The 16,534-nt window shown below is 39.9% G+C and overlaps 1 protein-coding gene across 1 annotated transcript in view; it reads right to left on the reverse strand.

The window, feature by feature from the left end:
- Positions 1–16,534, reverse strand: part of LOC140142761 (dolichyl-diphosphooligosaccharide--protein glycosyltransferase subunit STT3B-like) — a 170,409-nt gene that overhangs the window by 42,355 nt on the left and 111,520 nt on the right. The window contains 1 exon segment of the mRNA XM_072164750.1: positions 3,525–3,594. Within this exon segment, the coding sequence (XP_072020851.1) occupies positions 3,525–3,594 (70 nt within the window).

Below are 16,534 nucleotides of genomic sequence, written 5' to 3' on the forward strand. Positions count from 1 at the left end.
AAGAAAGTTTCCTACTATAAAGACCTAACTTTTGAGATGGTTGTGTGTTTGAAGGTGCAAAATTAACAATAAGGCACCCGATTTTATCGCCGCGTTCATCAACTCACATCATCACGAAACTTGTAAAACAAACCGTGCACGAGTTTGATTGACAGATGACGTCAGACACAAACTATAGTCTTTTTATCGCTGTCTTCCAGTATATAATACGCACAAAAAGTCCCTGTGCACAAATGCAATATCTTAAGACACTAAACCTAAATTACCAAACGAAGTAGTCAATAGACGGAAAAGTTTGTTCTGCGTATTTTGACACCTGATTCGGCACAATACGACTTTATTTTCCCAACTTGTGCCACTTTGAATGGAAAAAGAGAGCATTAAAAAGTGACAATGATTTACAGATGTTTCTCTCGAAACAAGCTAATTAAGAGCACAGAGAGGGAGTGTGGATCAGTAACACTGTCAGGGAGGGAGAGTCGATCGTCACACTGTAATGAACCCGTTCCAAAAGCCGGAGGGAATCGCCCTGAAGGAAGAAATATCCCAAATATGTCATTTTTAAAATGCTCTCTTTCTCCATCCAAATTGGTATAACTAGAGGGAATGAATGTCAAATGAGGTATCAAAATATGCAGAACAAAATTCTCCATCTAGATTGACTAGGCCCTAATTTAAGTTTAGTGTCTTTAAGATATATTGCTTTAATTGTAAGTGTATGGATACTTTTGTGTGCAATATTATGTGACCTGCTACCACTAAATGAGCATAAGTCGCAAGCTGACAGTTTCGAGATGCCCTGGCTACTTCGTAGGTGTTGTTTGTTTCTTACGCACCTGTTCAAGCCAGTAGTACGTCTGTATGTCCTTTGTGAATGGGAGCACAACGGGACATATACCACTGGCTTGTACAACAAAGAACATCAGCCAGGATGTCTCAAAATCACCCAACTTGGTGACTTCATAAACGCTCATTTCATGGTACATTGTAGCAGATCATATGTGACCCGTTACAGCGAAAGGTACCTTATGTCGGCTGCTACAAGTGTCTCTTTTTCCCCAATGTTGGCAGAAAATATCAAACAATAATGACAATCTGAAGTGGCGGTCATTTCAAATCATCTACAAGTCAACGAGGTTCAGGAATGTCCTCTCATTGTTAGTGGGTGGCTACATACCTATACAAATACAATACAATGCTTTTGTAACCCACCACTCACGCCACTTGAACAGGGATTAGCCATATCAAATAAAGACTAGAGCTGTATAACAAACAGTTCTATAGACAGGTACAAGCTTATTATCCTCTACAACAATAGGATTAATGATTGGTTTAGAATGCATTTGTTACTAGCAAAATAAGGCATATGTAGCTCCCGACTTAAGGTACCTTTTCCTGTAACGGGTCACATATATATTGTACACATTATGTCATCTGGCAGCTTTTGTAGATTGGACATTCTTGCACATCCACTCCATCTGTCAGTCACACCAGTGCATTGTTCTTAATATAAAGTATATTGTTTCAAATTTGCTAACAAATCCTCCATGTTTCACTTCTTGAAACCAGATTCCCTTGCAATAATTCAAGTGCTTCTCCGGCTCATATGCCAACGCCTCCTTGAGCATGCAAATTGTTACAAGATGCACTTCAGAACGCTCACAAGTACTATGAGTCTAAATGCTCTCATCCTCAATGCCTCAGTTCATTGAACCCTCATATAACAATCATAGCTCAAACTTTGACCTCAAAGAGTTGGAGTATGAGTTTCTGTACCCAGCATACTCAAAGGTCATTCAATGAATGTACAGATATATTAGGGTTTTGAACTGCACCCTCAGAGATGCACATATTTGAGATCTTAGTGAAGTCAGCATCATATGGCTTCTCAGTTCTTGATTTGAAGAGGTTTTGGTAAATGATCTGAGACGTATCATGTATGTATGTCAACAGTACAACGCGGTTAAGCATGCATTTTTTCAATTTTTTGTGCATAAATTAATAATAGCTTGATGGAGTCATCATAATGGGAGGATAAGGTTATTTCAAGGGGCATATTATATTAAAGATGCTACTGAATTATGTGTGACAATGAGGGCAAGGATGTAAGAAATTGATATATAAGTGAAAACAATAGCTACATCAGTTATGAACTACTTAAGGTGGTACTACACCCCCTGATAAATTTTGTGACTAATTTTGCATTTTTCTCAAAGAATAACCACAAACTGGTAACAAAAGTTATGTATATTATAGGGGCAAGGAATCCAATTACTTCACTGAAATTTCAGTTGATTCAAGACAAGAGGTTCATTATAATACTAATCATGGCGTGTCCGTCCCTCTGTCCGCGCGCTATCACGTGCGCGCGGCTCGCCAACACGTGCGCGCGGCTCGCCAACACGTGCCCGTGGTGCGCATCGCGTGCTTGCGGTGCGCTATCGCGTACCGGTAGTTCGTGGAGTGCCGACGGGCGCAGTGCGAGCATCGGAAAGCATTACAGTGTGGCTAATCGTGCGGTGCATCTCATCTAATCAATAGGCCTATTTATTTCAATACGGCACATGTGCAGAGGCCTATTACAGCAGAACTTGACTATTTCTGGGGTGCATATGTGGTAGCATGCGTAGAGCATAGTAGTTTAAAAGGTCAGGGTAGGTAGGCCTATATGGGTAACGGGTGTTGGGTAATTAGAGATAGTCCTATCACGAGAACCACCCAACCCGAGAACCGCGAAATCTAGTTATATATGGTAAGAAATGAGGTACGTTCTAGCGGTACCTCTTTCTTATCATAAATAATGTACCACTTGTCTTGAGTCACTGAAATTCCAGTGTAGTAACAGGTCAACAAACTTTTGCCACCAGAAATACCACCATGATAACATCTGGGATAGGATGTGAAACAGTGTCACTCGGAAAATGGAAATCAGATTATTATCTCAAATTCATAGTTACATGCGAATATGACTTCCATAACATAGACTTAACATTGTGGTTGCAAGACAACATAAGAATAACCTGCAACATGTGACGAAATGCTGACATGGGCCAGGGGGTCGAGCGTGGCCTAGCGGTTAAGGCGTTGGACTGTGAATCCAAGGGTCAAGGGTTCGAATCCGAGGTCTGCCTGAGCTTGGCTAGCTCTTTGTGTCCTTGAGCACGGCACTTCACTCTATCTACTTGCTTAGTGCTTCGGAGGGCACTTTAAGTTGTCGGCCCTGTGTACATGCATATTTTCTCACATTCGAAAAGAGCAGGGGATCATCCCGGTACTGTTGACTGTACTTCAAAAATACACTCATCTACTCTAGGTTCCAGAGTAAAAAATAAGTACAGCTTGTCTGTATGCAAAGCAAAGTGCGATAATACTCATACATATGAGGGGGGCACTTATAAGGAAGAAGAAGAAGAAGAAGTGGTATAATTCCAAGAAATGTTTTTCAAGAACAGGCTATGAACCTCTGGCGTCATAGAATTTCACATCTGGAACAAGCTTGCAAAATAAACAAGACAAAAAAAAACTTACCATGTAAAAATAAGAGAGAGCTGTGGCTGCTGCCCACATGACCCCACCAGACTTGACTGCTTTGAGCTGTAAGATATAAAGAATCACAAAAATAATGCATTAATATACTTTCTTACACTATTAGATAGCGAGAACCAATTAGAGCAAGCATTAGAAAACTCCAAACCATGTATTGATTGTGTAGAATGTGCACTCCGCGTACTGCTTTCATACGCGTTCGCGTCATGTAGGCTTGATTCATTTTTCGGGTGGGTTGATGCATTTATATTTGGTTCTATTTTCCAATATTTTTAGTGATAATTTAGTTATAAAAACAGCAAAAATCACATGTTTTTTTCTTCTCATGTATGAAATAGTTTAATGAACGCATATTACTTGTTGCTCGAGAAAATAGACCAAATAATGCACTTGCGCTGTGTTTATTTCTATCGTAATAATTAAATGATGATTCCTGTGCTTTAGTCAAGATTTTGACAAAACTACATCACCCGTCTTAATTTTTGCAGGGTATGTTAGTTTAATAAAGCAGATTACAATCGTGAAAAAAACCCACCAGGATTTTGAAAAATATTGCGGGCGTCCACCCCTGCAAATGTTACAATATGGCTTTAAACTTGTGGTTTGTTCCCTAACAGAAATGAGGTTTGTCAACAAACCTGCGCAAATCTACAGAATGCTGTCTAGAAATGCTTTTTTAAAAGATGCATACAGCAGATAAGCATGGAGTATGTACAGCCAAGTGAGTACGGATGGAATCAATGTCAATATTGCGTCAGCTAATAATACAAGGCGGTGGGTGACAAGGTGTGCCAAACAGGCTCAATGGGCTATTCCATTTAAAATCCACACTACCCCTGTTGAAGATTTTGGAAATATCTTCCATACGTGGAGTATGAATTTCAAATGGAATAAGCACATTAGGCAGCTCCATTTATAACTCACCCTCCCTCTGTGGAAGATTTAAGTTGAATCTTTCTCAGAGGGTGTATGAAATTTAATGTGTTCATTCCATTTGAAATTCATACTCCCCCTGCAGAAGATATTTCCAAAATCTTCCACATGGGTAGTGTGGATTTTAAATGGAATAGCCCAATGCAATTTTCTCAGCTATGAAACGACTGGTTGCTTCAAACACATTTTCTTTAATAACCAAGATCTACAATCTACGAAAAAAGTCCTTGGAACGCTTGGTACACTCTGTCGAAATTCCGTGCAGAATTTCATATGATCATTGAAATGAAGTATATTTTGCCTGGGAACAAGCATGACATCTACAACAATGATTTACCCTTCCCCCCTCCCCATCAATCAATGTTGGAACACATTGGGAAACCGCTGAAGACTTTGGTATTTCTCAACATTGCACGGGGGAGAGGGGGTGACAGTTTTCCGTTATTTACACGCAAGCGTTCCAAGACTTTTTTTCGTTGATTGTAGGTAGTCATAAAAGATGAAAAGCTAACATTGTGAGGTACAATCCGTCAGATGGGATCAAAGTTTTGTAATTGCCCAGACAGTGGCGTAGCATCACAGGAGGATGTGCCCCCCCCCCCTCAATTGCAAAATTGTATAGGAAAAGTGCCAAAAATGGCTTGTGCCCCCCCCCCATCAGACCTGGTGCCCCCCAATCATGGTTAATGCCCCCATATGATGACCCATGCTACGCCAAGTGCCCAGACCTGATCCACATAATGATCCACTACATTATTTAGCAAATTTGTATCTCTAAAAAGCCTCAAAATGTTCCTAAAAATTAGACAAAGAAAATAATTTCAACTCAAATAGTCCTGGAATAGGCCTCTATTTATGATTTGATAACAAATTTGCACCAAAATACCCATTTTCATAGAATATCATTTTTCTCAAATTTGATCATGGCAACTGCTGCTAGTTACAACAGGCTTGATTACATTCACGTCGTCTGCTAGGTTATATTATTTAATGGTGTAGATTCTTTAGCAAACGATGTGGATTTTAATCCAAAAATTTCCTGGTTTAACCCCATGAGAACTACCTGCCGATTGGTCAGAATGGATGTTGTTTCATTTATTGAACCAATCAGTGATCGTTTAAGAATAATGCCATCATTTAAAATGAATGTGGTGAAATATTTTCAAAACTGTATTCTTATTGGCTATTCAACTGAATATCTCTTGTCATCAACCAATCAAAGTTGTTGTTAGAAAGACAGTAGTGCTCAGGGGGTTAAAGTTCAAGTGATGAGTGGGAGCAATGACAAATTGATTTGTATCAAGATTGTATCAAGTTGTGTAACTTAAAGCGTGCAGAGGAGACAATTTGTCAACAGACCCACACAAATGCATTTTTAAGGCAATTCCATTTAAAATCCATACATCCGGATGATCCGCTATGGAAGTCATGATCTTAATATTTCACACACAGAGTATGCAGGGTTCTCGCTACACCAAATTTTGGGGTCTTTTAGCACAGTAAAATCATAAGGGACTCCATATTTTAAAAATTTTTAGAATTAAAGGGTCCACTTAGACTCCATCATTTGAGAATAACGTGTGATATACATTGTATACCATGTCAGAATTTGTGTCTAAAGACAAAAAAAAAATTGTTTGGGACCCATATTTTTTCAAATTTGTCAGATTATGGGGTCCAACTGATTGATACACACACAGCTGCCCTAATTCATTACAACAGGGTGATCCGAAGCTTTCTTGGTAATTTAGATACATGTTTATATGAAGAGCTTTGTTCCAAAAAAACCCTTACATCCACTTTTTGACTTTTTGAGAAAAACAGCTTTTTTTTAATTGTGCAAGTATTACTTGTTTGATTTGATTCAATTTGGGTTCAGATAAAGTGTTGATGAATAGAAACTAAAATAATAGGTTTGGTACAATTTACAAGCTTTCCTATTTATTTTATTATTTCTTTAATATCACACCTTTTGTGGATGTAAGGGCTTTTGCAGCAAAATAAAATTACCCCCTTTCTAGAAACCACCTTTACAATAAAATTTGAGCGCAAATGAAAAAGACAAATTGAAATATCTCATTTACTTTTTTTAATTAAATCCGGCAAAATTACATTTTTGAGCATTTCCTAAGCTACAGCATTTGTTAATTACAATGATTTTTTTTCTAAACATAGTGACCCCAAAACAGTTCCTTTTGGTTTTAATAATTCAAGAACATTCAAGGCTACTATTATACCTCAAAAACTTATTTTTCTAACATTTTATATTCATTTTAAGTTCAGATTTCCGGAAATTCCCTAAGATCCCACTCTCCTAAAAACATCACTTCTTTCTTTCAAATCAAGAAAATAAGTTTGCACATTTGACAAAATGTCTTGCACTCCTCGTCGTCATTATCACAATCACCATCATCATCTTTGTCACCTTCAACATCATCATAATGTGCAACCGAATCCTCCTGAATTGCCGTAAGAAATCGCTCCTTTCCTTTAAAGTCATAATGTACGATCTTTTTTCAGAATTTACCTTTATTTTTTTCAAAACCGATTTTTTGGCATATTTGTAATACTTACACATGTTATAACTTAAATCTATGAGCAAACTGTCAAATTCGTCCTATTTGTAGTAAAGCGGAAATTTCTGTTGGTCCGACATAAAGTCATAATTTTTTAGATTATGACTTTATGTAAACCATTTATCGCAAAACCGTAGTCTCATACAAAACTAGCTTGAGTTACGCTCCCTCCACATGTGGAGGGAGCGTAACTAAACTGGCCGCGAGGAGACTAACTCTGAGGCCGCACTTTCGCTGTCCTGATCCAAATAGTGCGAGATGTTTCGAATGATAGGTGAAATTTATGATGTTGTTTCTTTGCAAATTCCCAATGTTTTTCGCGTCCAAATGTATTGGGAACTTTCATAATGATTGCATATTATCATTTTAGAAGAAAAAAAGAAAAATCTAAAAATTTAAAAAGATCGTACATTAAGGCTTTAAATAAGCACATCAAGCTTACAACCAACACATTTGACAGAATTTGTGCAGACTAAATCCTCCCACTCACTCACTCTCATCTATCAGGGGCACAGTTCTTTAACCCCAATACATGTGTACATTCATTGAATGACCTTTAAAATTTTGAGTACAAAAACTCATACTCTGCAACTTGAGGTCAAATTTAACACTATGATTATGTAATTGAGGTTATTGGACTATGCCAATGGGATGATGCTATTGTGGTCCATAGTGTCTCTCTCTCCTCAATCTGCAAACAAATCCCTTCTATCCATCCCTGCCAAAAAAAAAAAAAATCAATCTCGAAATACTACGGCAAAAGAACTTTTTTCCATGAAACGCTTTTTCTGTCACCATTCGTCAAGCTATAACAATCAATACTGTTCCAGTCACTTCCCAACACTTGTTTATTCATGTTCACTGCCTTTTCATTTATTTTTTGTGCGTTATATTTCACCTTCCTTTAATTTTGTGTTCTTCACAAAAAATTAAAGGATAACACAGCATCACTTTCAATATATTAATCATCATTATCCTCCTCATTAAGGGAACAACCCAAAAGTTCGATGAAGCCCTATAAACGAAAGTCCTTTTTGTTAGGGAGGGAGGGGGTCAAAAAGTCCGATTACGTTTGTAAAAAAGTAGTTAAAACATCGGTCAAAGTTGATCTTTTTTTAGGATTTAATATATAATTGTAAAATTTTAGTATTTTCTGAAGTACGATATTGACATTTTACAGTGGTTACTTCAAAATGATTTCAAAGTACCTGCAACTTGTGAGTTTATTTTTTAAAGCAGCTGTACCGCACTTTGATTCTTTTTTATTTGAAAATCCAGCAACTCTTTAATTTTTTATGAAGAAAATATTTCAAAATAAAATAAAATAATTGTTTCTTAAACTTGATTAATATCCTAGCAATGTCGCACCCCTCCACAAACCCATCGACCAGAGCGACGGCCCTGTGCCCAATAAATACGGGTCGGAATTTTCGATATTTGACACTTACGTTAGAGGGGAGGGGTTTGCCTTCTAACGAAAGGACTTTCGTTTATAGGGCTTCATTGAACTTTTGGGTTGTTCCCTAAGCAGTATCTTTATCTCTCTCTCTCTACTTAGATCATTTTTTAAAATTCAAATTGGCCAGAAAAAAGGTTCTTACATGTGATTCCAACAGTTGTGTTGTTTGCAAGTTCTTAGGCTTATAATTGGCAAAACAAAATCCAACTCATTGCATCATGTACTGATATAGACTGACGTGGAAGCAGTTGCGCGAGAGACACACTCTTGCAACGTGAATTAACCCCAGCATAAGAACTTCATTAACATGCGCAGTAACAAAACAGAATCATTCTTGCCAATTTTAAGCCAAACAAACTTCAGGCTATTATTGTAGATAAGTAGTAGCCATTTTATCATTTAAACTTGCAAAAGTGCGGGCCCAGGTGTCTTGTAACTGTGCGTATACTATTCTACCTAAATCCGGGATGGATACGAGTCTGGCCTATTAGCATCACCAGCTGATCAATGTATTGTAACACAGCATATGACCTTTCCAACGCATCACCGAAGGTATCGCAAGCCCAGTTATATGCCATTGTTACAACACTAAGTACAGTTAGATTAGGTTATAAATCTTTGCAACTGGACTTACTGTTTTTTTGTTGACTACAGTATCACGTCATATCTCTGACGCTTCATCAGGCCTAGTGATGTGAATTGGCTCTGTGTTATTGACCTGTGACGTCACGGTGGTAGGAGTGACGTCACACTGGAGTCGCCATAAACGGATGTACCAACATCGTCGCCCCAGCTCAACAGGGTTAAACGATTCATCCGTTTATACGCACCTCAAAGCAGCCAAGCATACTTTTGAGGATAAAGACATTATTGTGCTCGACAAAGAACATAGGTGGTTCGAAAGAGGGGTAAAGGAAGCAATATATGTTCGCAGGGAGGAACCAACTTTGAATCGCGGAGGGGGACTACGCCACAACCTGTCTCACAGCTACGAACCAAGGATCAGGAAAATTCCTCAGCGACTCCAGTGTGACGTCACTCCTACCACCGTGACGTCACAGGTCAATAACACAGAGCCAATTCACATCACTAGGCCTGATGAAGCGTCAGAGATATGACGTGATACTGTAGTCAACAAAAAAACAGTAAGTCCAGTTGCAAAGATTTATAACCTAATCTAACTTTATTCAACTACCTGGATGATTGAGAATATTCATAGAAACACTAAGTACACATCATCCATTATTAGTTTAGGCCAAGGAAAGTCGGCCTCACTTCATTTTCTGACCCTCACTTGAATTCATTATTGTGATTTTCCAAAAAAATACAGATAAAAACTGGTTATATTTGCACAAAAAAAATTATGAATATCCCTTAATTTTTTGTGGAAAAATCAAAATCAAAACATGCATTTTGCTGTCAACCTTGCAGACTCCTTTTAATATACTTTTGAATCTCATTTGGGCTAAACATCCATCTTCAAGTGAGTGAGCGGCAAATAACACATTTTACATGCGTGTTGGTAATATAATGAAAGGCAGAAAAATAATGAATAATGATTAATGAAAAAGTTACCTCACTTGTTTTCAGAAATTATGTGACGGGAAACTCAAAATTGACTGTTAGGGGCCTTATAAGCATCCAGGTTACATTATCATTTGTGGTTTACAACCTTCATACATGTCTACCCCAGAGAAGATACCTTACCATTCCCATAATCCTTTGCAATATAATACATCACCTCATTTCAACAAAGGACACTCCAATTACTTTGTACAGGTTCCCTTTGTATTCATTTTGAGAATCGCCTGGCTAAACATGGGTTGATAGTCATGAAATAAACATATTTTACAAGATCTGGATGTGCTCTGTTCATTTGAGGTTCATTTTGTCACTATCAACCCATGTTGCACTAGATAGCAAATCAATACAGAAAAATTGAAATGGAAGAAATGCATTGTGGGAAGTGTAAAGTATCTTCTCTGCATCTACCCAGTAAGCGCCATGTCATATCCCATGTCATTCATTAATTCCCACAAAATAAATCCCATTAACCCTAACCCGCCTGAATACTACAAAATACTACTTGATATATGCGCTGTTCGTGCATGCATCCCACGTGGTGTGATGATGCAATCGCCCTAAGTGATATGTAGGCACGGTTTCGCTGGCCAGCGAAGCCCAAGACCCGTGGCAAAGTGTCGCCGACCGAGTGCTTGGCATGCGAGGGTCTCGGGTTCGAATCCCACCCAGAGCAAACAACTTCTTTCCTTCTTTTCTCTCTTTATTCTTTCCTTCTTTCCCTTCCTTCCCGTCAGCCAAAAAGCCCTTACGGCGTTAGGGTTAAGTTGATTTAATCAAGTGCATTCAAGACCCATTTCTTTTTACAATGTGTCTTCTATCATTCTGATCATCGCGCAGTCCCTGGCAATGATGACTGGGTCCAAGATTATTTTCATATTTTAACAAACTTGTCTTTAGGTGATGAAGAGAGTTTGAAAATAGGGCAGCTTGACCAGTCCATTGTCACAACTCACAGGCTGTGTCGTTAACACTCAGAAAATATCCTCTGCAACACTTTGATATGAATTTGGTTTACATGTATTTTAGATGTGGGTGATCTGACTGACTCAGTGTCCCTCCCTTACTTTACCCATCAAAATGCATATTTTTCTTGTAACCCCAATGGTACCTTGGCAGTGTACCCCCCCCCCCCGGACGTTACATACTGTTCTATGAGCCAATATGATATATGCATGTTTGCTTCTGTAATACAAACCGATTTCAGCTCAAATAGCCCATTATATCTTCCATCCTTCCCCTTTGTTGCTCTTCTTTTCCCTTCCGCCTTTTTTTTCTTACTAACGACCTGTAGATTGTTTCTCCTCCTGTATGTCATTCACGAGAGCAGTGTTTATTTTGAAATAAAACTACGACTGACTTGAAACTTGAGAATGCTTAATCACCGCAGCAATTCCCCTTGTGTTTGCAAAAGAGAATGTCTTGATGACACGCTCTAGTTTGGAGCACCAGCGGAAATTGATATCATACGATTAAAGGTATACATACATTAGTGTCTGCATTAGCCGTGCACCAAAGGCATCCGTTCAACGACAATGCTTTTTGCGGTTAATTAATTCTGTACAGATTATTTCTTGTCGCTACACATCCCACAAATTGCACTACATGTCTGAATGTTTAATTCATTATTCAGACAATTTTAAATCCTCGTATCAATTTTAGCTGCTTTTTTTTCTCCAGGTTGTCTTTTTAGTCAACTTATTTGACAGAGCTGAAATGGCATCAATAATTTCAACATACACCACTACAAAGGAAAATACTACAATACTGGTCAAACTGTTGGAGCAATTTAATTTTGGGACTTCAAATGCCCCCCCCCCCCAGACCTGCCCCCATTCAATTTTGAAACCCATTTATTCGGTCATGCCACCCTAGAGACACCCAACACTGACTGTTGGGGAAAGGGTAGGGTTTGAGTCCGGGGGGGGGGGGGGGACTCAAGTTGGGTTTTCGTAGGGACGGGCCGCGGGGATTTTGGAGGTGGACCCAGAAAAATACCAATTTTTCAAGAAATTTGGACCCATTGATATACCAAAAGTCAAAATTTTATTAATTTAACCAAAATTGTCTTAGTTTTTACAAATTTTGGGAAAATTTTGGGAAAATTTTGAATTTTTTGCTAGATTAAGGAAAAATGGGCCGTTTTTCGAAAAAATTGAGAAAATTTTGAAAAAAGGACCCATTCATATATCAAAATAGGCTTTGAAAAAGGGGTCATTGATATACCAGAAGGCCGAAAATGCTACCCATGTTTGCGGCACGTCCCCGTATGGTCATTTGTACTGAGTACCCCCCCGGGGTTTGAGTAGCAGGAAAAGGTTTCCACTTCACATAAAAGAAAGTGCAATATTACAATGTAAAATAATGAAATGAAATTTTAAAATTGAGTCGGAAATGGAAATGAATGAATGAATAAACAATTTTCACACATTTTCATATTTAAGGGTTTGGATAGCAACATTTGCACAGTACTTTTTTGGTGGGACCCGAGAGCACATCAGACACACGAAATTGCCTTCCGAATACAAGAAATGTCCTTCTGAATCTGATATCAAATAATTTTGATTTTCTTTTTTTAATTTGTGATATCTATCTATCTATACTATAATAATCATAAGCTCTGTCTGTCTGTGTGTCTGTGTGTCCGGCTATGCGTTTCGCCGTGCTTCGACGCATCGCGCTGAAATTTCGCATATAGATAGGTATCGGGAAAAGCATGTTGGCCATGTGGTTTTGAAGGTCATCGGAGGTCAAGGTCAAAGGTCAAAATTTCAAACTTTGTCCGATCGGGCCCAAACTTGGTGGGTGGAATCCTTGATAGGAGGGGACTATAATGCGCTAAATAAAATCAAGGTCAACCGAGGTCAAAGGTCATTACGGAGGGGTCAAATTTCAAACTTTGTCCGATCGGGCTCAAACGTGGTGGGTCGAAACCTTCGTATGAGGGGAGCATGAAAAACATTATATGGAGGTCATCCAAGGTCAAAGGTCATGGATTTCAAACTTTGTCCTATCGGGTTCAAACGTGGTGGGTGCAATCCTTGATAGGAGGGGATATATCATAAAACAAAATTGAGGTCAACCGAGGTCAAAGGTCATGTAGGGGCTAAATTTCAACTTTGCTCTATTGGGCTTAAACTTGATAGGTGGAATCCTTCGTATGACTGAGGGGAGCATGAAAAAAATTGCACCGAGGTCATCCAAGTTCAAAAGTCATCTGGGGTCAAACAGTATCGCTATCATGCCAGTGCTCTCACAGCATCTGGGCTCTCATAGCCGCAGGTGCACTAGTACTACTAAAATAATAGCCGTTAGATGTGTGTGTGTCTGTCTGTGTGTCTGTCCGGCTATGCGTTTACGCCAGCGCGACGCATCATTCCGATATTTCACACATAGATGGGTATCGGGCGTGCGCTGTTTACCGGGTAGTTTCGAAGGTCATCGGAGGTCAAGGTCAAAGGTCAAAATTTCAAACTTTGTCCGATCGGGCCCCAACTTGGTGGGTGCCATCCTTGATAGGAGGGGAATATAATGCGCGAAATAAAATCGAGGTCAACCAAGTGCAAAGGTCATTACGGAGGGTCAAATTTCAAACTTTGTCCGATCGGGCTCAAACTTGGTGGGTCGAAACCTTCGTATGAGGGGAGCATGAAAAACATTATATGGAGGTCATCCGAGGTTAAAGGTCAAAGGTCATGGATTTCAAACTTTGTCCTATCGGGCTCAAACTTGGTGGGTGGAATCCTTGATACGAGGGGAATATATGCATAAAACAAAATTGAGGTCGACCGAGGTCAAAGGTCATCTAGGGGCTAAATTAAAACTTTGCCCTATTGGGCTTAAACTTGATAGGTGGAATCCTTCGTATGAGGGGAGCATGAACAAAATTACACCCGAGGTCATCAGAGGTCAAAGGTCATCTGGGGTCAAACAGTATCGTTATCATGCCAGTGCTCTCACAGCATCAGGGCTCTCACAGCTGCAGGTGCACTAGTACTACTAAAATAATAGCCGTTGTCTGTGTGTCTGTCCGTCTGTCAGGCTATGCGTTCCGCCGCGCTTCGACGCATCGTTCCGATATTTCACACATAGATGGGTATCGGGCGTGCGCTGTTTACCGGGTAGTTTTGAAGGTCATCGGAGGTCAAGGTCAAAGGTCATGGGGGAAATACCCCACTTGGATACAAAGCAGCAAGTGCAAATGGATAAAAAGAATCCACTAGACAATCTACAACAAGTTTCAAGCTGCCCAAGCAGGTGAACAAGGTCATTCATTCATAGATTCCATTCAGCTTTTGGCTACATGCCCAATTTGAAATGCACTGTAAATGTCTACCCAGAATGCATTGCTGCAAATATGCTATAGTGTCTTCCCAGCATTCATTGCTGAAAATGATTTCTATACGCGCCCCTACCCCAATAAGCGCCCACATACCCTAATAAGTGCCCACATACCCCCTAATAGCTAAAGGGCGAATACAGCAACAGGCGCACTAGTACTACTAAAATAATAGCCGTTGTCTGTCTGTGTGTGTGTGTGTGTGTGTCTGTCCGGCTATGCGTTCCGCCGCGCTTCGACGCATCGTTCCGATATTTCACACATAGATGGGTATCGGGCGGGCGCTGTTTACCGGGTGGTTTTGAAGGTCATCGGAGGTCAAGGTCAAAGGTCATGGGGGAAAATACCCCACGTGGATACAAAGCAGCAAGTGCACATGGATAAAAAGAATCAAGTAGACGATCTACAACAAGTTTCAAGCTGCCCAAGCCAGTGAACAAGGTCATTCATTCATAGATTCCATTCAGCTTTTGGCTACATGCCCAATTTGAAATGCACTGTAAATGTCTACCCAGAATGCATTGCTGCAAATATGCTATAGTGTCTTCCCAGCATTCATTGCTGAAAATGATTTCTATAAGCGCCCCTACCCCAATAAGCGCCCACATACCCCAATAAGTGCCAACATACCCCCTAATAGCTAAAGGGCTATTACAGCAACAGGCGCACTAGTACTACTAAAATAATAGCCGTTGTCTGTCTGTGTGTGTGTCTGTCCGTGTGTGTGTCTGTCCGGCTATGCTTTCCGCCGCGCTTCGACGCATCGTTCCGATATTTCACACATGGATGGGTATCGGGCGTGCGCTGTTTACCAGGTAGTTTTGAAGGTCATCGGAGGTCAAGGTCAAAGGTCATAGGGAAAAAAATACCCCATGGGTATCGGGTGTGCGCTGTTTACCGGGTAGTTTTGAAGGTCATCGGAGGTCAAGGTCAAAGGTCATAGGGGAAAAAATACCCCACATGGATACAAAGCAGCAAGTGGATAAAAAGAATCCACTAGACAATCTACAACAAGTTTCAAGCTGCCCAAGCAGGTGACAAGGTCATTCCATTCAGCTTTTGGCTATCTGCCCAATTTGAAATGCACTGTAAATGTCTACCCAGAATGCATTGCTGCAAATATGCTATAGTGTCTTCCCAGCATTCATTGCTGAAAATGATTTCTATAAGTGCCCATACCCCAATAAGCGCCCACATACCCCAATAAGTGCCCATATACCCCAATAAGCGCCCACATACCCCCTAATAGCTAAAGGGCTATTACAGCTACAGGCGCACTAGTACTAATAAAATAATAAGCGGTCTCTATCTGTCTGTGTATCTATCTATCTATGTCTGTCTGTCCGGCTATGCGTTTCGCCGCACTTCAACGCATCGTGCTGAAATTTTGGATATAGATAGGTCTTGGGAAAAGCATGTTGGCCATGCGGTTTTGAAGGTCATCGGAGGTCAAGGTCAAAGGTCAAAATTTCAAACTTTGTCCGATCAGGCCCAAACTTGGTGGGTGGAATCCTTGATATGTGGAGAATATCGGCGCGAACCAAGATCTGCGGTCTTCCCCGGCCAGAGGTCCTTCCGGAGGGGTCAAATTTCAAACTTAGTCCGATCGGGCTCAAACTTGGTGGGTGGAATCCTTCGCATGAGGGGAGCATGAAAAACATTATATGGACGTCATCCGAGGTCAAAGGTCAAAGGTCCTGGATTTCAAACTTTGTCCTATCGGGCTCAAACTTGGTGGGTGGAATCCTTGATATGAGGGGGATATATGTGCAAAACAAAATGGAGGTCAACCGAGGTCAAAGGTCATGTAGGGGCTAAATTTAAACGTTGCCCTGGGTTTAAACTTGATAGGTGGAATCCTTCGTATGAGGGGAGCATGAAAAAAATTACACCAAGGTCATCCGAGGTCAAAGGTCATCTGGGGTCAAACAGTATCGCTATCATGCCAGTGCTCTCACAGCAGCAGGTGCACTAGTAATACTAATTTTATGACAAATTATTTTAATAATTTGTCATAAAATAAGTATTATTAAATGTATATTTTTTACATTTAACAATCCTCAAAGTAACCTTTATGAATCTAATGATATGAACTTAAGT

The sequence above is a fragment of the Amphiura filiformis genome, chromosome 20, assembly GCF_039555335.1.
Source record: "Amphiura filiformis chromosome 20, Afil_fr2py, whole genome shotgun sequence".
Classification (NCBI taxonomy): domain Eukaryota; kingdom Metazoa; phylum Echinodermata; class Ophiuroidea; order Amphilepidida; family Amphiuridae; genus Amphiura; species Amphiura filiformis.